This window comes from Malania oleifera, chromosome 5 (genome assembly GCF_029873635.1).
Source record: "Malania oleifera isolate guangnan ecotype guangnan chromosome 5, ASM2987363v1, whole genome shotgun sequence".
Lineage (NCBI taxonomy): Eukaryota > Viridiplantae > Streptophyta > Magnoliopsida > Santalales > Ximeniaceae > Malania > Malania oleifera.
This window is the reverse complement of record NC_080421.1, coordinates 58,630,822-58,652,157: the sequence shown is the minus strand read 5'-3', so window position 1 is coordinate 58,652,157 and position 21,336 is coordinate 58,630,822. Positions and strand designations below refer to the sequence as shown.

Sequence of the window (21,336 nt, the reverse complement as noted above, 5' to 3'; positions counted from 1 at the left end):
GTCTAGTGAAGCGAGATTACATCAAAGTCATTTTGAGAAATGCTTCCCAGAATAGAATAGGGTATTATTTAATATATACATTTTTTAAAAAATTAAAGTGTAAAAAAACTCGTGAAATTGATGTCATCAGTGTCAAAATTGGGGCGAGCATCCTCAACCTTGACCGAGAATCACGACACGTACTTAAGCGCCGCTCTTGATTGTTTGCTTCTCTTTAATTTTTGCTATTGTGTTTGGCCGGTTCCTCTCGAGCGGCAGCATCTCTCTAGTCATTTTCCTTCGGGGAGAGTTTAAAAAAAAAAACATAAAAAAAAAAACAAGGTGCGCGCGCATCCAATCCTCTCCTTCACCATGTGAACCATATGATTATTTTTTCAACCAAAGCTCAATTCCTAAGCTAAGCTGTCACTCTATACCACCAGCTTCACCTTCTCTTCATTTTTTCTAGGGCTTCGCCTTCTGGCTTCATCACTCACCTCGGTCATTCCATGATATGCGTGCTCTTGTAAGTTCATCTTGTTACTTCAGCGGGTAGCTTTGATATAATAAATGCAAAAAGATATTAAAACGAAATTGGACATTTTTCATTCTTAGTCATCTTCTGCTACTTTATTTTATTTTATTCGTTTGGAATAGAAAGTCTGCATCATGTTTGTCAATGGCATCCAATGACCGAATTTACTACATTTCATAGCCAATTATTTTTGGGTAACTGGCGAAATTATACATCATTCACGGTATTCTTATTCTTGGTTTGCATCCAAGATTACAATCACATTGGAGAGTTGGTTGCTTTTGGAAATGAAGTTTACCATTTTTCTATTTGCATATTGCCGCTAGGATGAGAAACAGTGCCTTATCTGGAGTGTAGCAATTGAACTGCACCATTTGCAGTTTACCGTTTTTCTATTTGCATATTGCCGCTATTTGCATATTACCGTTTTTGAACTGCACCATTTGCTCATATCTGGAGTGTAGCAATTGATTTGTAAGCTGGGACTTCAGACCTTTTTTTTCCTTATGGTTTCAGTGGGCAAGGGAATGTGTTGATTGAGGGGCAGAAAATTTTACCAATGGCTGAATGTGCAGCTGTGCTATCATGTATTAATCTACGCTCGAGGAGAAGCTGCATCAAGACCAGAGGCATCATTTATAGGTACAGATATTTAGGAGTTGTACAAAGGTTTAGTTCTCTTTCTTTCATGGTCTACTTCATAGCCTAGTGTCACGAGCTAAGTTTGTTCAGGGTATTATGCTTGCCTGTGACTGTTTGTCTTGTGTGGTGGGGATGAGTTTCTATCATGTAAATACTAGTGTAGGGTTATTTTCTGCTAGTAGTTTCTTTGTATGACAAATAAAGTAGTATGACTCCTCGGTCACTTTGATGTTTCTTAGTGTCAGGATGATTTTTACATAAAAATCTCTTTAGGGGAGGGTAAGTGTTCATTAGTCTTGTAAAACTTACTAGCTATTGTCAACATGTTTAGCCTACTTGCCTTCCTCGTTCAACGCACAATGTCAACGGAGGTGTTGTTAATGAATTGCGTTGCTTCAATGTTTACTGCTTGCTTGCCACCGCTTTCATTATTGCTTACTATTTCCGCTGCTATTTGATTGAATGCTAATGAAAGTGTTTCGTGGATGAATGTTGGTAAATGATAGGCTGGCTAGTTAAGCAAGAATGCTTTAGCTAGCGATGCACGACCCCTTTCACAAAGGTGTGAAAATAGTCAGTCCATGACACCTGGTATTAGGGCAAAGGTTATTTGCTATGTGAATTCGATTGCCCTCATTGTGGGATTTGGAAAGCTTTGGTAAGTGACCATGGTGCCAAACAATGCTGAGAGAATTAGCTTGCTGGACGCACATGCTGAAGCAACAACCAACAATGTGGCCGCAGTGGTGGCCCAATTGAGGAAACTCGTTGATGCGTGATGGGATCACAAAAGCATCAAGCATGTTTGATTGGTGAAATGTCGTAGGACGTTCACCATTCAGTGGAAACTTTGCGATCGCGGATAGCTGATCTGGATGCAAAGATGAATCTGATAGTTCTTGCTATGGGGAACTCCAACACTCCGGGAGTTAGCAAGACCGAGGTACCAAAACTCAGGACGTATGGGGGTTCCCGTGATGGCAAGGAGTTGGAGAATTTCTTGTTTGATATGGAGCACTATTTTCACGCTATGAGGATGGCCTCATAACAGGTGAAAGTGGATACTGCGACCATGTACTTGGTTGGTGACGCCAAATTGTGGTGGTGTACCAAGTACAATGAAATTAAAACTGGATGCTGTGTAGTGGATAGTTGGGTAGACTTGAAGAGAGAGCTCAAGGTCTAATTCTTTCCTGAGAACGTTGAGTATAATGCTAGGAAAAAGCTGAGAGACCTCAAACATATTGGGTCAATCAGGGAATACGTGAAACAATTTTCTGTGTTGATGTTGGATATCAAGGACATGTTGGAGAAGGACAAGTTGTTCTATTTTCTAAAGGGGATGAAACCGTGGGCAAAAATTGAACTTCAAGACAAAGAGTTCAAAACTTGTCTATCGCACAAGTTGCTGCAGAACGCTTGACTAACTATGTTGGGGATAACCTTGCTTCGTCCAAAGGGTTTGGTGGAGAGGGAAACTATGGAAAGTCTTTCAAGAAAGGCAAACCTAAGAGTGGTAGAGTTGACTCTAAAGAATCAACCTCAAAGGAAGTTTCGTCGTCTAAAGGGTTCAACACACCTAATGGAAAGGGGAAGAGTAAAATTTCGTGCTACTTGTGTGGAGACCCTCATAGAGTTATGGAGTGCCCACACAAGGGATTCCTTAGTGCCTTACAAGCTTCCACTTCGGGACAAGTGGTGGAAAGCAATGGGGAAGAGGATGATACCCTGAGGATGGGTGCAATGTGGCAGGTGAATGTATTAGAAAAGCAGGCAAAAGCTCCGAAAGTTATACGAGCAAAAAGATTAATGTTTGTGGACTTAAGGATCAATGGAAAGAGTACCCGCACTATGGTAGATGCCGGGGCTACTCATAATTTTGTTTCGCAACTGGAAGCATGGAGACTCAACTTATACTTAGAGAAGGATACATGACACATGAAAGTAGTTAATTCTGTAGCCCAACCTACTCTGGGAGTAGTCAAGTAAGTGAATGTGAAGCTTGGATAGTGGGAAGGTCATGTGAATTTCATAGCTATGCCATTGGATGATTTTCCAGTCATTTTGGGAATGAAATTCCTAAGGGGCACAAAGGCAGTGTTGATGCCTTTTGCTGGTTCCCTATGTCTGATGGGAGATCACTCGTGCATGGTGCAAGCCGTTGTAATGAAAGGAGACAATGGGAAGTCCCTTTCAGCCATATAACTCAAGGAGGGATTAAGAAAGGGTGAGTAGACACATCTTGCCACGGTGGTGGTAGATGAGGAAGTAGGCCAAGAGCTGGTGCCTATGACCATCCAAGTGGCGTTGGATGGGTACAAGGAGGTGATGTCGGATAAGCTGCCTCACAACTTGCCTCCACAATGGATCGTGGAGCATGGGATCGAGTTGTTGCCAGGAGTGAAACCACCTGCTAAAGGGCAATGTTGGATGGCGCCTCCAGAGTCAAGAGAGTTGGGGAAACAACTTAATAAATTGGAAGCGGGATATGTTCACCCTTCCAAAGCACTGTTGGGAGCATTGGTGTTGTTTCTGAGGAAACATGAAGAGCATCTACGGAAGGTGTTCGATAGGCTGAGGGGAAACAATCTGTATGTGAAGAAAGAGTAGTGCTCTTTCGCTCAGCAGAGCAACAAATTCCTTGGTCATGTGATTGAGCAAGGTCATATCTGGAGGGATATGGAGAAGGTAAGGATGATCCAAGAATGGAAGATCCCCACGATAGCGAAGGAGTTGCGTTCCTTTCTTGGCCTTACTAACTATTACTGGAAATTCGTTGAGGGGTATTCGTGGAGAATGACTCCAATGACAGGTCTACTAAAGAAGAGGTATTATTGGCCGCACATGCATGATGATGTGGTTCATTATACCTGAACTTGTCTCACTTGCGAACAAGACAAGGCGGAGTGGAAGAATAGTGTAGGGCTACGGGAGCCCATACCAGTGCCGTCCAAACAGTGGGAAAGTGTCACAGGAGTTCATCACCAACCTGCCTACAATGGGAGATGCTGGGTTTATAATTGTGGTTGTAGATAGGTTTTTGAAGTATGGTACGCTCATGGCCGCACCAAAGTACTATTCGGCAGAAGAGATGACACAATTGTTCCTTGTGAATGTTGTGAAATATTGGGGTGTTCCCCAAGACATTGTTTGTGACCGAGACTTAATATTCAATGACAACTTTTAGACAAAACTTTTCAGGATTCTTGCTTCACATCTTGACATCTTTTTGAGTTATCACTGACAGACAAACGGACAGACGGAGAGTTTTAGAGAGTTACTGGAAGAGTACTTGCGCCATTTTGTCAAAGACAACTAGAAAAATGGGGTGCAACTACTTGATGTGGCTCAGTTCTGTTTCAATGCCCAAAGGAGCTCAACAACCAATAAGAGCCATTTTGAGCTTGTTACAGGCCAGCAGTTGCTGTTACCTCACATAGTGGGCGAGCTGTAAAGAGGAAAGAGTCTCGGGGCGTACATCTTCGCCAGAGAATGGAGACAGAATGCAGAGATTGCCCAAGGCTATCTGGAGAAAGCTTTTAAGCAGATGAAGAAGTGGGTAGATTAGGGGAGAAGATCGTAGCACTTCAACCGGATGAAAGTGCATCATGTGTTTCATGTCAGCTGCCTTAAGCCGTTCAACGCCGACACCGATGATTTGAGCAGAAGTTAGTCAAACATAGCAGAGTTGAAGACAGTGCAACCTAACAAAGGTGAAGTTGAAGATATCCATTCCTTGCAGATAGAGAGTTCATATTCTCAAGGAAGAAGCGGCAGGAGTTCTTAGTGAAGTGGAAAGGCCTTGGTGATGGAGAAATCAACTGGATTCCTGCGGAAGATATGCAACCGTTCATGGACAAAGTTGAAGTGTACCTAGCGCCAAAGTTTACGAGGACGTTGGCCGCATAAGTGGGGGAGCATCACGAGCTAAGCTTGTTCAGGGCATTTTGCTTGCCTGTGATCGCTTATCTCGTGTGCTTGGGATGGGTTTCCATAATGTAAATATTAGTATAGGGTTATTTTCTGCTAGCAGTTTCTTTGTATGCCAAATAAGGCAGTATGACTCCTTGGTCACTTTGATGTTTCCTAGTGCTGGGATGATATCTACATGAAAACCTCTTTAGGGGAGGGTGAGTGTTCATCAATCTTGTAAAACTCACTAGCTATTGTTAATGTGTTTAGCCTATTTGCCTCCCTCGCTAAACACACAATGTCAACGGAGGTGTTGTTAATGAATTGCGTTGCTTCAATGTTTATTGTTTGCTTGCCACTGCTTTCATGATTGCTTACTATTTCCATTGCTATTTGATTGAATGTTAATGAAAGTGTTTCGTGGATGAATGTTGGTAAATGATAGACTGGCTAGTTAAGCAAGAGTGCTTTAGCTAGTGCCGCATAGCCCTTTCACAAAGGTGTGAAAATAGTTGGCCTGTGACACCTAGCCAGAAACTGTTTCACTCTTGAATTGCTTTTGACCTACACACAGCATTATTGTTAAAATAGTGTAGAAAGTGGCATTCTCCAAAGGTTCACTAGTCCTAGGTTTAGAAAGCGCCTGTTTCCACCCAACTGATTGCTGTTCTGATGCAGCGTGTGGCTCAAGTAGAGTTCTGGTCTAAACACACTTGTAGTGCTCAAAACAAACCCCAAACAGGCACATCAATGAAGCGGGGGCTGGAGCGGGATATTGGGTGGTGTGAAGGACCTAAAGGTTTGTGTTATCTAAAAGAAAGAGCTAAAAGTTAGAAATAGGGTGCCCCTGGGCTCTGTGCTTTCGCACCTCAATGTGTAAGAAGCTAAAAGACTACAATCAACTCTATCTCTATTTAATTCAAAACAATAAACAATAGGCATATAAAATGTTTGATGGAAGGATGTGTGCAAGCCTTTTAATGAAGGAGGCCTGGACCTCGCATTAGTGAATGGTACAAAGCTTCTCTTATCTGATTTTTAAAGTTTGATCTCTTGGGTTCATTCTTATAATTGAACTGTAACAGTGTTGGGGCCATTAAATTGCTCATAGTCCTGGAAGAAGATACTTGGGATGAGGTAGGAAGTCTATCCCTTCATTAAACACAACAGTGCTGATGGTAAGGCAACTCATATTCTTTGAAAACTAGATCAATAAGAGTCCTTTGTTTAAGCACTTTGGACCTAGTTTCTCCCACCTTCTTGGTTATTCAATTCACTCCTTGGCTGCTGCTGCAATTAATCGGCAAGGACTTTGGCACTGGTGTCGATCTTCTAATGCTGCAGTGAGATCCCATGAGGACATAGTTGCTGTTATCTTGCTTTACCCCCTTGCTCCTGCTTGCCTCTCTTGGACTCCCTCTTTTATAGGAAACTTCACTCAATTGTCATCTTGGCGCCAGATAAGAGAGAGAAACAGCTTTATTGGGGTAGAGTTATTTGGTATAAAACCCACATACCCAGATTCTCGTTCACTACTTGGCTGGCCATCATGAACAAGCTTCCTTCCTTGGACAAAATCCAAAAATGGAATCCTATGGATGATGCTACATGCCTTCTTTGTAATGAAAGAAGTGAAACAAGAGATGATCTTTTCTTCTCTAGCTATGTCTATTGTAGGACCTTTGAAGCTTTTGATATTCCCAAGCTGGCTCCAACTGGTAACCAAGAGCTTTTCTGATTGTTCAGTCTTACTCATCAAAATCTGGTACCTTTAGGAAAATCAAGTGGATATGGTCTGCTCTAATAAACTAGATTTGGAAAGCTAGGAACAAAATTGTCCACCACTCTACTAGTCCTAGTACTTATTTACTTGTTAGAAATATTGTCTATGATGTAAGGGATTAAGGGGTAGATTATCCCAATTTAGGCTCTCCCCCCCCCCCCCCCCCCCCCCCCCCCCCCCCCCCCCCCCCCCCTCAAGTTTGCTTTTTGATGGAAATAAGCAGTGAGGAAAATACCAAAATGGAAAAAAACAAAACATAGTATAAAAAATTCATTACAATAGTGCCGCCTTCCTATTTCTAGCATGGTTGAACAGTGGATGCTCCTAAAGAAACCCAAGGAGTGCACCCACAAGGAGGCTAGGAAAGTATCTCTATCCCACAAAAGTTGTGGACAACTTGATCGGCTTCCGAAATCATAGTACTCCTCTCTATCCGCAAGGTCCAAAGGATGGCAAAAACTGCTGCACACCATGAGCTTCGCCGTTCCCATTCTTTCCGAATCCCTTGAAATTAACCAAAAGTAGGTCTCTCACCTTTCTTGGAGCCACCCACTCTTCCCTCGTCAGAGTGAAAGGGCATTTCAAAGCTGCGATGGCACCTTGCAATGCACAAAAAAATGGGCATTGGACTCATTGCCTTCACAACACATGACGCACATATCAGGACTAAGAGCCTTATAGGGTCTTATCCTCTGAAGCAAATCATGTGTGTTAACCCTTTCCAGAATGACCGTTTAGACAAAAGCCCGATCTTCCCCGACATCTTACCCTCCAATGAAAACGATTCCAAGGATAAGGATTAGGAGTATGGGTTTTCTGAAGGTGAGATGGAAAAAGATTTGAAAGTAAATATACACGAAGAATCACCCTCTCGCACTCTCTCATCCTTGCTAGAAGAGGGAATGTGCTGATTCAACAAGGAAATAGGAGTGATGAGCTCTTCAGCCTCGTTTTCATTGAGATCCCTAAAAAAATGGAAATCCCAAGAAGGACTCCCCTCAGAAGAAATAAAGGAGCTTATAGGAGCATTGTGAAGTCAAGAATTTTTTTCCAGCCAAATTCCCTACAACATGGCCCCAATAGCACATCCCCACAGCCTTTCAGCATCCTTACATTTTCCAAAACCAGCAAAAGAAATAGTCATCATATCTTCCATTGAATTTGGAGTCTTGGACAGAGCTAAAATTCTCCAAACACCCAAAATAGAAAGTTCCACAAGTTCCAAGCGAAAAAAACACACATCCTTTGAACTATTTTCACCCATAACATATCCAGCGACACAGCTTTAGATGGTCTCCTATTCTGCAACAAATTGTAATAGTTAACTCTATTAAAGAATAAGGATCACCAGCCAAACAAAAGCCTTATCTTAGAAGGAATTTTAGCTTCCCAAACACCCCAATAAAGAGGAAGATAACTATGACTGGACATGACATAGTTAATGCATTTAATTTAGTATTCTTGGAATGGATGTCAAGCAGTTTAAAATTATATTTGACTTTATAAGTTTTATTTGTAATTTTCTTAGTTTTTTTAAAAAAAATATATGTAATTTATTTACATATAAATTTATCTTAAAAATAAAAATCCCAAAACACTTGCGCCTAAACACTTCACAGGTTGCGCCTCACTTCATAAGGGTTAAAACACCCTATCTTTCATCTTCACCTTTTAGAACATTGCTTCTTCTTAATATTTCTCAGCAATAAAATTGAGCAAATAAGTAAAGAGTAAGTAGTGACAAATGTTAAGGGCCGTATTATCAAGTCTAACTTCTAAATTATTTACTACCTTTGAGCTTGTATTTTATATTTGTTCACTGAGAAATATAAAAATTACATTTGTTAATGTTAATACGCTGTATGTATATTTCTTAAAATGTGTTTTACATAATATTGTGTCTAGTACTTTGTCATTTTTGGGTTTATATTTGCATAGTTGATTGTAGTGCCAAGTGTAGGGCCAGCACTCGTTACACGTGGAGACAAATATGTGAGGAATCTTGTACTAATTGAGAAACTAAGAAATCATATTTGATATTGATGTTAGAGATCTTTTCTTGAAAAAAAACTTTGGACATTAAAAAAGTGCATCTTTTTCTCATGGCAACCTTATGGTTGATAGAAAACCTGGGGATGGACCAGTATAGCTTTTGTGTCTTCCCTCTCTTCGAATAGCATAACCCCAGGATTGCTCTTTGAGGAGATGGTTTTAACTCCATATCACTACTAGGATAAGTTGGATAACCGTTGTTACGCACTTTAAGTGGGGCATTTTCATTTTCCAATTAACTAGCTAGTAGACACAAGCCAAGTCGCTCAAACAAAGCTCATTCACTGCATGGCTTCACAACAACAACAAGCCTTAAGTCCTAGTAGGTGGGGTCAGCTATATGAATCCTTTTCCGCCTTCGCCAGACCAAAGGCGATGCCCTCTGCTAACTTAAGAGCTATTAAGTCCTTCCTTACTATCTCATTCCAGGTTATTTTAGGTCTATCCCCACCCCTTTTACCATTAAAAACAATAATCACCTCACTCCTTCTCACAGGTTCGTTGCCTCGCCTGTGCTTCAGATGCCCAAACTATGTAAGCCGCCCCTCCCTTATCTTTCTTTAACTAGTTGACGAGGACAAGAAGTAAGAACTTAGGAAGATCCTTGTTGGAGAATAATTAAGAAGAGTAGGGTTAAGGAATTGTTGGGCTTAGTAGTTTATTACATGTTTAGTTTAATTAGTAAGTATTATGTATATTTGGGGGCATGTTTGTAGCATTTGTGTAATCTAGGGGTATGTTTGTAATGTAATGTAGTTTTGAGGGTTTATATCTAATTTCATGTGAAGAGGCTTTCTTATAAAAAGTTTGTGAATGCCATATTGTTGGCAGTTGATGAATTTGAATTGAATTGAACGTGAGTTTTCCCCCCCAGTATCTCCTCTCTCCTCCCTTCCCCTTCCTTCCTCTCTTATAATTTCTCCATGGCTGCAGAACCTTGATCAATCCTGCATCAGTTTTGAAATGTTGGAGTATCAAAAAGGAGAAGCAAACTTGGGCTCTTCAAAAGCTAGGGCTTGAATGAGACAAGAAACCACGTTCCATTGGCAACACCATAGACTTGACTTGAGAATTAGCATCAATGAACTAATTGGGGATGACAAACTCTACAATAGGAATGTTTGAAAGTCTTTGGATGTCTTCAAACACATTCATTGCCTTCCTTGTAGTGCCTTCAAGTTGAGTAACTTTCACAAGATCAATAATCTCAAATTCTTTGCCTGGTTAGTTGGTAGAGCAGGCTTAAAAATGATTTTCTTTCCATTATAGTGGAAGAAATATGAGTTCTCTTGTCCTTGAGTCACTCCCTAATCATCCAACCAAGGAGAAACAAGGAGTACATAGCCAATCTTCATAGGTATAATATTACACCAAACATTGACCATTTCATCAATCTAGGTAACAGCCAAACATCTCTCACAAAAATGTAGAGTATCTACCCAAGGTATCACATAAGGCTCTGGGCAAGGTTCCAGATGAAGCTGCATTCAAGTGACCACATTTATGGAAACTGCATTCATAAGACATATTCCATCCATGATGATTTTGCAAATCTTTTCTCCAAATTTGAGAAAGGTGTTGAAAAGCTTGAAATTGAACCCAAAGTTTGGCAAATGGCATTCCCTTTTCCGGGAATCTGTCACCATGTTGCTGAAATTTATACATATACATACCACAGCTTGATATGACCAACAGCCCTTTAATAGGTGCCCTTAATTCTCAATCTTATCATGCAAAACCACAAATTTGATTCCTAATTTGTCAAGAACCTTCTTCAATTCACATGTAGTCTTGATTGTAGTGATGCATTGAAACAAATTCACTTAAAATTCACGAAAATCAGCAACAAAAGAAGACCCTGTTAACAAAAGAAAATGTGATAAATTGATTTCAGTGTTTTTAAAACAAAAGAAGAACCTGTTTACACGAGGCAGCCTCCTTTTCTGCAGGTTAGCAATAAAGAAAATCTTTCCAATAGTTGCCTTCTGTGCAAAGAAAGCAACCTTTGTGGAGGCTGCTGTTTTCCGGATGGGTTTCCAGGAAGTTGTTGCAGGTTCTTGCCAGGGGAGTGAGATTTTTGTAATAGGATCTGACGGTAAATCTAAAAATTTTATTCGGGATACACTTGGGATCATTAGTAGTGTTCTCGATATTGGATTTTGTACAAGATTCCATAAAAATCTGTGAGATGGTCAATTTCCCAGTCATAGACATTTTTAACCGAGGGAACACTCTAGGAAATCACTTGATCTATAATTTGAAAGTGATTGCTGATTAGGGTTTTGTTGTCATAAATCAAACTAAATATGGATGGGATTTTGCTCTAAGGGAAGATTGACCACACTAAATATCGTGCCAAACAGAAAGCATTTTAACCATTCCTCCATAGGAAAATGATGCAGGAGAAAAAAATTCAACCCAACTTTTATTAATAAATTTCCAAACTCCAACACCATATGCTCGTCTCACATCTTTAGGGCTCCAATCATTATGCTAAAGATCTTATCTTGAGGCAATGATTCCCCTCCAAAGATGGTCCTTCTTCTTCATGAATATCCACAGCCATTTCCTAAGGAGAGCTTTGTGGAAGGTAGAGAGAGATTTAAGCCTTAATCCTCACTTTCAAATAGGTTGTTTTACGCTCCCAGATTTAAAGATGATATTTGAATTCCTTCCCTGAGCTCCCCCAAAGGAATCTTTTCTGAATTCCTTCTAAACTTTTGGCAGCTGAGCAAGGAATAGGAAAGTGGGACAAATGATAGACCAAGAGATTTGATAAGTTTCTCTTGATGAGGCTAAATCCTTCACGTTTGACAAATAATTCCTTTTTCCAACCAGTTTCCGTTCAAATCTTTCAATGATTGGATTGCAAATCCCGTTGTCTTTATATATGGTTTCAACAGGGAGACCAAGGTAGAAAATCGGAAAAGCCCCCTACTTGCAGCTCGAAAGGCCTGCAGGGAGAAGGCCTTCTTTGATAGCTTTATTCAACACAAGACAACAATTCCATTACCAAGATAAACAATAAGGAGGAGAAGAGATCGTCTTGCCTCATACATGTAGAAGAGTGAAAAAAAGTATGATGGGCAGCCTTCGATGAGTGCTGAAAAAGTTGGTGTAGTAATGAAATGTTCGATCCATATACACCAAGGCTCTCCAAAGCCATTCTTCTGAGAATGTGAGGAAGAAAGTTCCAATTCACACGATCAAAAGAATTCTCTATGTCAAGCTTATAAACCAGACCCCTTTTCCTATCCTTGCTTAGGTATCCACAACTTCATTTGCGATAACTTCAATCCTATAGTCCTATACTTTTTGGACAAAGGTGAGGAGATTATATTATGCTCAAAAGGGAATACAAACAAAAGCATTAACAAAGAGCTAAACAACATGAGGGAAGATGCCTAAATCAGAGCTAAGCAACATGTGGTATCCAAGAACATCTCTCATATAGGTAATTGCCTTCGTTAGTTCCCTCTGGGAAGTGAATCCCTTTGGCATAAGGTGATTAATAATAAGTACGGAATCAAATGAAATGGGTGGGAGAGGAGGATCAGCGGCATCATATCTCACATGTCTCAGGAAATTTGTCTCTCAAGTAGCCAGTTAGTTTTCCTCTTAATTGGTTCAAAGTGGGTAATTGTAATAAAGTCCGCTTCTAGGAAGATGTGTGGGTGGGGGAGACTTTGTTGGAGCTAAAGGTTCCTTGAATTTTTAATGGGAAGAGATTTTCAGTGGGGTTTATTTGGGACATGATTAGCTATTTGGCTTCTCTTACGGCTTTTATTGCAAGCTGTTTTAAGGGTTGCTATTTTCAAAGTGTCGTTAGAGACTGGAATGCTTCATTTTGATGTTTTTTTGTTTTTTTGTTTTTCTTTTGTCATTCTGTTTGGGGACTACTTCTTTTCATTTTTTGTATCTTCTTCTTCTGCTTGTTTCTGAAGTTCATTTTCTATCCAAATATAAGGAGAAGAAAACTTTGTGGAGGTGTGCTATGTTTGCTGTAGTATGTGTTTGGCTGGAAGGAATCAGTAGTTTTTAAAGACCAATACGTATTGCATCTTTTGGGGGATAAAATTGTTTTTGTGGGTTCTTGTGATGTTCTGCTTTGGGAGCTTCTGTGGGAGTGCTGCTAACAGGTCTCCAATGCAATGGGAATGCTATTTTATGTTGCTATCATTTTCTTTTTTCCCTTTCTTCTACATAATGCCTTATCCTCATTGCAATTTGTTTTCTTTTATCTTCAATGAATTATTCTTCTATTGAAAAATGCTTCATTCTTCTTTTTTATGATTGTGTTCATAGGACATATTCATATGAAAATCGTCAATGCGTTCATCTCCCGACATGGAAAATGTGCAAGCTTAGCACTTCTGATGTCTCAAATTTTAGAGTAAGTCCATGTCCAAGGGAGAGTGCCTTGAGGTGTAGTTGCTTGGGGACTTTGATAAATGTTGATGGTGCAGCAGCTTCTGATTGGATACCTGTCTTTGATCAAGTGCTCCTCATGGCTAGTGCGTTTCTCACTTATATGGCTGGCGTGGCACCTGCTGAGAAGCCTTGTTTCAAACCTCGAATAAATGACTTGGATGACGGTGTGGTTTCTGAAAACACTAACTTTTCTGGTAGGTAAGGGTACACCTATCAAAGATTTCAAGACGAAATCATGTCTTCTCTATAGTAGAGTTGATACATTTCTAACCAATTTTTGAGAAATGAATGTTATGCTTTATTATGCATGATTATAGGCAAGGTAAAGCTGCAACTATAGACCAATTGTGGTCCTCCCCTTCCCCAGACCACGAGGGAGCTTTGTGCACTGGGCTGCCCTTTTATTTTTCTGGTTTAATCAGAATGTTTTTACTAGAAACTACGAGCACGCTTGTTTTTTGTATGAGCTGTTTCTTTTAGTTAGGCAGTTTTTTTGTTAAATGCAGTGCCATGAAGAATGGTGAACAAGTGAAAATGAAGTATGCTTGGGATGTAGTGAAAGGGAAACTAATGGATTCTCTGAATGCTATTGAATTTGAGGCTAATTTGGGAAATAAAGTTAATGAACTTGATCAGCACGAGGCAAAGCAACCTTTAAGTTTGCAAGCTGTTGCCAAGGGTCCCAGGTTACGGTTGCTGTGGGCTTCTTTTCAGCAGCTTGAGAAAGAGGTAGGGATTGTCTCCTTGTATGAGCATTATTTATTACATTCCATGCACATTATGCTTGAGGAATTTTTATTATTTTTAAAATTTTTATATTAATATTATTATATTTGCATGGATGGGCGGCCATGTTATATTGATAACATCGGAGATTTCCTGTGAAAAAAAGAAAAAAGAAAAAGACTGTTTGCTGAAAGTAATACTTTCTTGATATTGCGTGATGCATATGGTGTTTCCTAATAAATTATATAGACATAAATTCTGTAAGAGTTTATTGTATTTTATATAATAAAATTACTACCTTTGTTTTCCAATATATGATAAAATTACAGTACAAATTTATTATATCTTATACAATATAATAATTTTTCTTGTTTGCCAATAAACTATATGGACGCATTATGCTTGTTACTTTCTCCTGTTTGCGAGGTTTTTGCACACACAACTATTATCCATGGAGCTATGGCTAGATTAGTGGAGAGAAAGGGGGAGAGGCTTTCAACTGATTATCCCTTTTATGCTGCGTGGCTTGCATAATTGAAGAGGAGGGAACTGTTATCTTTTGGGTATCACTTGTGGGATTAAATTATATATCCCAGAAAATAAGCTTGATATGTTCATTTTTGCTGTTTGGTGTGATCAAAGACAAGTGCTTTGAATAGCATAGAAGCTCTCTGCTGGTTTAGATCGTTAAAAATCAAGAAACCAAGCTGCTTCCAACCCCCTCGGATACTGATTATCCTTTAGTGGGGTAGTGGACCCAGTTGGTTCAAGGTATTCCAGTTAAAATGCTGGATGCAAATTTTTCATGCTCATTTTATCTGAATTATTTGTATATTTACTATGTTAATGCATGGTTTTAAAAGCCCAGACCCCCAACCAACCCAGTGAAGCCACAGAGTTGGCTGGACCAGTTGGGGATATAAATAGAAAATTAGAAATATATATATATATATATATATGTGTGTGTGTGTGTGTGTGTGTGTGTGTGCGCGCGTGTAGAGAGAGAGAGAGAGAGAGAGAGAGGGCAAAAAACAAATAGTTACAAAATAACCCCAAAGAACTTAAAATACATACTTCTGAAACATCAAAATTTACAAATTTAAACAAAGTCCCCTACTTCTAAATCTTCAAAAAATATATATGTTTATTTATTTATACACACATATATTATGATAGCAATTAATAGGGAAAGAATTTACAAGGAGGGAGAATATGACATCAATAAAAAAAATCTAGAACAAACTTGTAAAAACTAAAACAATAAAAATCAGAAATCAATCCAACCAGTTCTTCCAATCCCTAATTAAACCCTGAAAGCTAGATTCCCTGAAAATTCCAAACCGGACACACCATGAAGTAGTAAAAAACTGAATCTCTTCTCATGCCAAATACAAATTCAACTTCTTTCCCAGGAAAAATCTGTGAGTTACGTTCCAACCATGAACCCCATAAAACTGCATACTTGCCACACTTCCATAGAGCTGCCCTATCCTTCCTTCTTCCAAAGCCTGCAAAAGAAGTAATTAACAAATCTTCCATTGAACAGGGGCATACCCAACTCTCTTCCATGAAACCAAACAGTTTATTCCAAATCCTCCATGCAAAATCACACTGCAAAAAGAGATGAGGCTGTTTTGGAATTCCTATAATAGAGAACGCAAAAATTTGGAGAGAGCCTTCAAAGGTCTATTAATTTGCAGCAAGTTATTGGCAAAAATTTTGTTAGGCACAAACTGCACAACCAACCAAGTAAATGCTTTAATTTTTGGGGAAATTTTAACCTTCCAAATAACAGGATAAAGAGGAAAGTGAGAGTTTGAATAGGTAAAAAATTCAAAGAATAATCCAAATAACAAGAAAACATCCTTGAATGATCTAAACACTAGGAACAAACATCCCTAGCCAAGGATAATTTGCAATTGTTCAATATGGACAACAAGGAAGCCAACTCCAACATCTCCCTATCATTTAGAGGTCTCCTGAAATGAAGATTCCAAGAGATTGGAAAGCCACTCCCATCGTTCACAAGGAAAGAAAAAACTCTGTTTAGCTCAGAGCACAATCTAAAAAGATGAGGAAAAGAAGTAAAAAAGGATCATTCCCAAGGCATGGGTCTTTCCAAAAATGAATCCGAGAACCCCTCCCGACTACAAATTTAGTGTGAGAGCTGAAAATAGAGTAAATATGTGAAATAGACCTTCATGGACTCCTCAAAGAACATCTCAAACTAGCATTGGTAACCCACCCATTCTCATCAAACCCAAAATTACTACAAATAATTTTATGCCACAGGGAATAATCCTCTAAGGGAAAGCGCGGCAACCATAATATTCAAACAATATATGATCATTATTCACAAGTGATCCCCCATCAAACTCCCCTTGTTAGAGAAAACTTGGCTTCGAGTTTTACAATGGTGCAACAAGAGTAGGGAATAGGTATCTATGAGCCATTCAACTTGTAATTTCACATTGTCCATTTTCAATTGACATGCAAGTCAAATATGTAATTCTCCTGAAGGTTCCCAGTCCAATTGAGTAGATAGGTGTATAATTATCACCCTTGGGAAGATGATTCAAGGCTTGGGGCCTATTTGTCACAAACTTATGACATGATTCAACAATTTCATCCTCTAAAAACTCTCGTGTTTAATCGAGTTCTTGATTTAACATTAAATTTTGCTGCTTGGTCATTGGAGTCCTCTAGAACTTGAACATTTTATTCCATTGCATTTACTAACCCTTCAAGGATAGCATCATGTGGTCTGTCATCTACACAGTTAATGGAGCTTTCATCTCCACATTGGTAATCAGTGAAAACAATAAATTCAAGGCCACTTGCAATTTCCTCATTTTATGATCATATATGTAGTCCACAAGAAAGAAGATTTCTGTTTCATCTTTGATAGGCTGTTTTGAGAATTGAGGTCCAGTTGCAATTTCTTCTTTTCTGTGATCATGTGTGTAATCCATAACAATTTCTACTTCATCCTTGATAGGCCATTTTGAGATTGGAAGTTCATACTGTCCAAAATTAGAGCTCTTTCTTCTCCTGAGATGGAGAATGATCTCATCATAGCAGTCATCGAAGAATTCTTATATTAACAAAATTTTCATTCTAAACCAAAGGAAGGTTTGAGATTACCTTGTAGTCTTTGGTAGTATTGTATTATATCCACTACTTAGCTGCATGGTCCACCTGCTTATAAAACACAAATCTTGCCTTTGTTTCTGGCTTCTCAGTATTCAGAACAAATATCATGATAAAACAGTCGATCTATGAATTCTTTTTTGGAGAAGTTACTAATGAAACCAGAAATATCCTGAAGACAAGGCATGGAAGCCCATGTAACATTTCTCAAATTCATATCTTTTCAAGAATTAAAAATGCTGCCCCCAATTCAAATTTCTTCAAGTTCTAAGCATTATTTCCACTGTTCCTGTACTGAATTTTCTTCCAACTGGCCCCAATCCAAATTTCTTCAATTCTTAGGCAGTATTTCTGAATTTCTTGTTGGTACTCCAAATGACTCTGCTAATAAACTAGCAAAAAAGGGTGCTGGCACTCTAATTTTATCCTTCTAAAATGTGTTGAACTATCAGAGTTGGATTTCTTTGGATCAACTTCAAAATTTTGCAAAAGGAAAACTAATTTGTTACAGTAAATCTCAAAAAACTGTTGTTGAGCTTCAATCTGAATGCTGGAAAAAATCCAACACACTGAAATTTGCATTGACAGTCCAAGATCCTATAGTATAGGTGGTGTCCTAAAGGTTAAATATCTCAAAGCCAATTCAAAATATCACCAGCAAAACCAAAATATCATGGCTAAACTCAATTTCACACAATTTTGGAAGCTGCAGAGAATTGGGAATTGTTCCACATGCATGCTGCCAGTGCGTGAGGCGTCTGGCAGGGCTCCTCCGGCGATGGATTTCTGGTTGGTAGTAGATTGAGAGGTGACTAGTTGAATGGTGGTGGTAATGCGTCAAGAAAGCACTGGCAGATGTGGGATTTTAAAGGTTTCAGGTGGCGATGGGGCCACACCCCTCATTGTGGGGGTCCTATTACTGATGGTGAAGGAGGTATCATGAAATTATGCCTTGAAAAGTTTGTGCAACATTGAGGGGCATGAATATGTTTTTCTTGGAAAGTTGCAGATAATGAACAGTGCTCTGTGCAGTGATCATGGTTTGCTCTCACACCAAATTGTTGTAGGACGGATATTGAAATCAGAAGTAGAGAAGAGAGAAGGAATTATGGGAGAGAGAAAAGAAAGGCAGGGCTCGAGAACGAAGGAGAAGTAGGGGAGGCAAAGAAGAGAGAAGAGAAGAGGCTGTGGGACAGTACAGAAAGTGGACTGGAATAGAGAAGAGAAAGTTCCATCAGAAAACAGCACAGGGGAAGAGAACTGAGAGAGATTGGGAACAAAGCAGGAGAAGAGAAGGGAGGAAGAAGGAAGAAAGAGAGGAGAGGGAGAGGTTGCACGAGAGAGGGAAAACTGGTCTGGAAATCTGAAATCAAAATGGTAATTGATCACTACACAATACAAACAAAGTACTTATATGCCCAACAATACAACTGAAACAAACAATTGCAAAATAATCCCAAATTACCTAAAATAACCCTAAATTAACTAAATTTCTAAAACATCTAAATTTGCTAATTTAAGTCCGCACGCGATCCTCCATCAGTGAGTGCTTGTGTTTGTATTTATTTGTATATAACTTATAAATTACAAAGATACTCTTTATAAATCATAATAGTCAATCAAAAATAAAAACAATTAACAGCAAAATCCTAAACAATTTTTGTTTTATTTTTCCTATTCTTAAGTCATTTTTGAAAATTATTATTATAATAATTTTTATTAAATATTTAAATATAGTGATAAAATATTTGATTCAATTAACCTGTGTGTGTGTGTATATATGCATGTATATATATCCACTTTAGCATGCATTTATGTATATTTTTTCCAGATATACTGTGCATAACATAATTAGATGTGCTGTTAAGCTGCGAGTTCCCCTTCCAAGAGGTACAAGGTTCAATCTCCTCCACTTGAATTCATAAATATTATTCTGTATATGTTGCTGGTCAACCCATCTGGTTTACTATTGATTTGGGTTGATTTCTTGGTTTCGGCCTGGTGGATCCTGGTCTACTTCATTTCCAGTTTCATAGTATGAAATGCTGTTGGTTCTGGTCCAGCTCTGCTGCATCCCGTCCAGGTTCTAAAACCATGTGTTTATGATTTCATTGATCAGTGTTTTGAAAATCAGCCTGAAACGGAGGGCCGTTCGTTGTTAGGTTAGGTTGGGCTTAAATTTTCAACCAAATCAACTAGGTTGATTTGAGAAAAAAACTCAAAGCCGAAGTTTAACTGCATTACATGTGGTTTGAATTAGTTTGATATTCAAGTGGATTTGGTGGTTTACTTTTTCATTTTTGAAGGAACAAATAATATGGAAGAGTATAAGTGAAATTGAAATTTTGCAAAACATCAATAGGAAATAAAAAGTGAAATTTAACTTTAGCTAATGCTGCCAGGGGTACAAACCTGACCATCTGTAATTCAAGCTTATCCAACTTGAAAGCAAGTAGACAAAATCAATTGTTAAGTCTCTAATGGCTATAAATATTGAAATTGAACTAAAAAGAATTTCTTTAAGGAACCTTAGCCTGCAAGCTGCAACCCAAATATGCAGCCTTCAGCATTGTATTCAGTTTGGGTGGCTTGCACACTGAACCTGTCACCCAATCCACATGTCAGTTTATATGGAATTACAATCAACAATCCAACCCAAATACTTTCAAAACCATTCTATGTGGAGATTTGGATGGGTCGGGTTGGGTGGTTTTGTGAAGACCCCCACTGTATTGGGTGATGGGCACTTTTTTGGCCAGGTTGAATGGCATATTTGACAGCAGAATGACTTTAAAACTGGGAATTGGGAAACCTACTAAAGTGGACGAACAAGCCTGAACCAGGGTCAACTAATTAGTATTAACTTGATTTTTATAGTCAATTTAGAATTTTACAATTTAGAGAGGACTAACATTCAACTTTATAACTTTTATTTATGAAGTTTGAACTTTGAAAGTTTAATTCACGTTTTTTTTTTTTTAACATTATGTTTGATGAGCTATGTAAATTTAATAACATTGAGCTTTATTTTATTTTAAGATGTTTTAAGTCATTTAATTTACATGACAACTGCATATAATAAACATTTTGTAATGTTATAATTATCTAAATAGGTATTTTTAATTTTTTTCTTTTTTCCATAAATTTTAAATTTGTTTGAAATTATAATATAATTATGTTATCACGCCTAGGGTGGGTCTTGACCCGGACTGGCTGGACTTATCTACCCAAAATATCGTTGGGTGTCTGGTTTGCTTATTGGTACAATTTTCAAAACATTTCTTATGATTGTCTAACTTAAGGAAACATTGGTTATCGGACTTCCGAATTTTCATTTCCAAAATGTCATAACACTCACTTGTTTTATGCTGAATGAATTTTTGCATTTGTATAGCATATTAGCATCCCCCTATAAGAACAATCTAGGATTTAGATCTATCATTAGATTGCAAGATGCTGAAGAGAAGGTGAGAATATGATGCACAAGTATTTTTAGTGATAAAAGCTTGGAAAGATGATTAAAAATGGTGACAAGGGTGTAAGTTAATGTTTTTTTTGCCCTCTAAAAAGGGAGAAACATAGGTAAAGCATTTCTCCTAATGCAGTAAACTACGTTATTTCTGCAGACTTCTGGGCTTGTTTAAACTGTTTAGTGCTTTGCTAGACTTGGCTGTTTCCAACTTCTGCATACTATTAAGTAATAAAGCAGTAAACAGGTTCAAATGTTGTTTGTGTTTTGGTCTTGTGGGGCACATTATCTATGATGATTTCCTAGAACTGACAGAATTTAAATGAGGTGATGGGATGATAGTGGTGGGTTCTCACCTCACCATATATTTGATGTATGACGAGAAGCAGCTATTTGGATGGATCATTTCGACCCAATTAGGAGGTCTGTGTCAAAGAATAGGGTGAATGGTTTATTGGGTCCAAAACCCAAATATGCTTAGTTATTTAGTTGTTTGAGTATATGTGTGTAGTTTCTTGTATTAGGATTATTTATGTTGGGGGCCTGTTTGTAGTAATTGTGTATTCTAGGGACATGTTTGTAATGCACTTTAGTTTTAGGGGTGTGTGTGTAATTTCATGTTTAGAGGCTTTCTTTTAAATAGTATGTGAAAGTCAT

General features: G+C 38.5%; 1 protein-coding gene across 1 annotated transcript in view; it reads left to right on the top strand.

Annotated features, from left to right (window-relative positions):
• The first annotated feature begins 218 nt into the window (after window positions 1-218).
• LOC131156315 (uncharacterized) overlaps window positions 219-21,336 on the top strand; it is a 35,235-nt gene continuing 14,117 nt past the window's right edge. Inside the window, exons 1-5 of the mRNA XM_058109904.1 lie at window positions 219-321; window positions 449-505; window positions 1,031-1,156; window positions 13,209-13,532; window positions 13,841-14,063. Of these exons, the coding sequence (XP_057965887.1) occupies window positions 489-505; window positions 1,031-1,156; window positions 13,209-13,532; window positions 13,841-14,063 (690 nt within the window). The 5' untranslated portion in view covers window positions 219-321; window positions 449-488. The remainder of the gene's footprint in view (window positions 322-448; window positions 506-1,030; window positions 1,157-13,208; window positions 13,533-13,840; window positions 14,064-21,336) is intronic.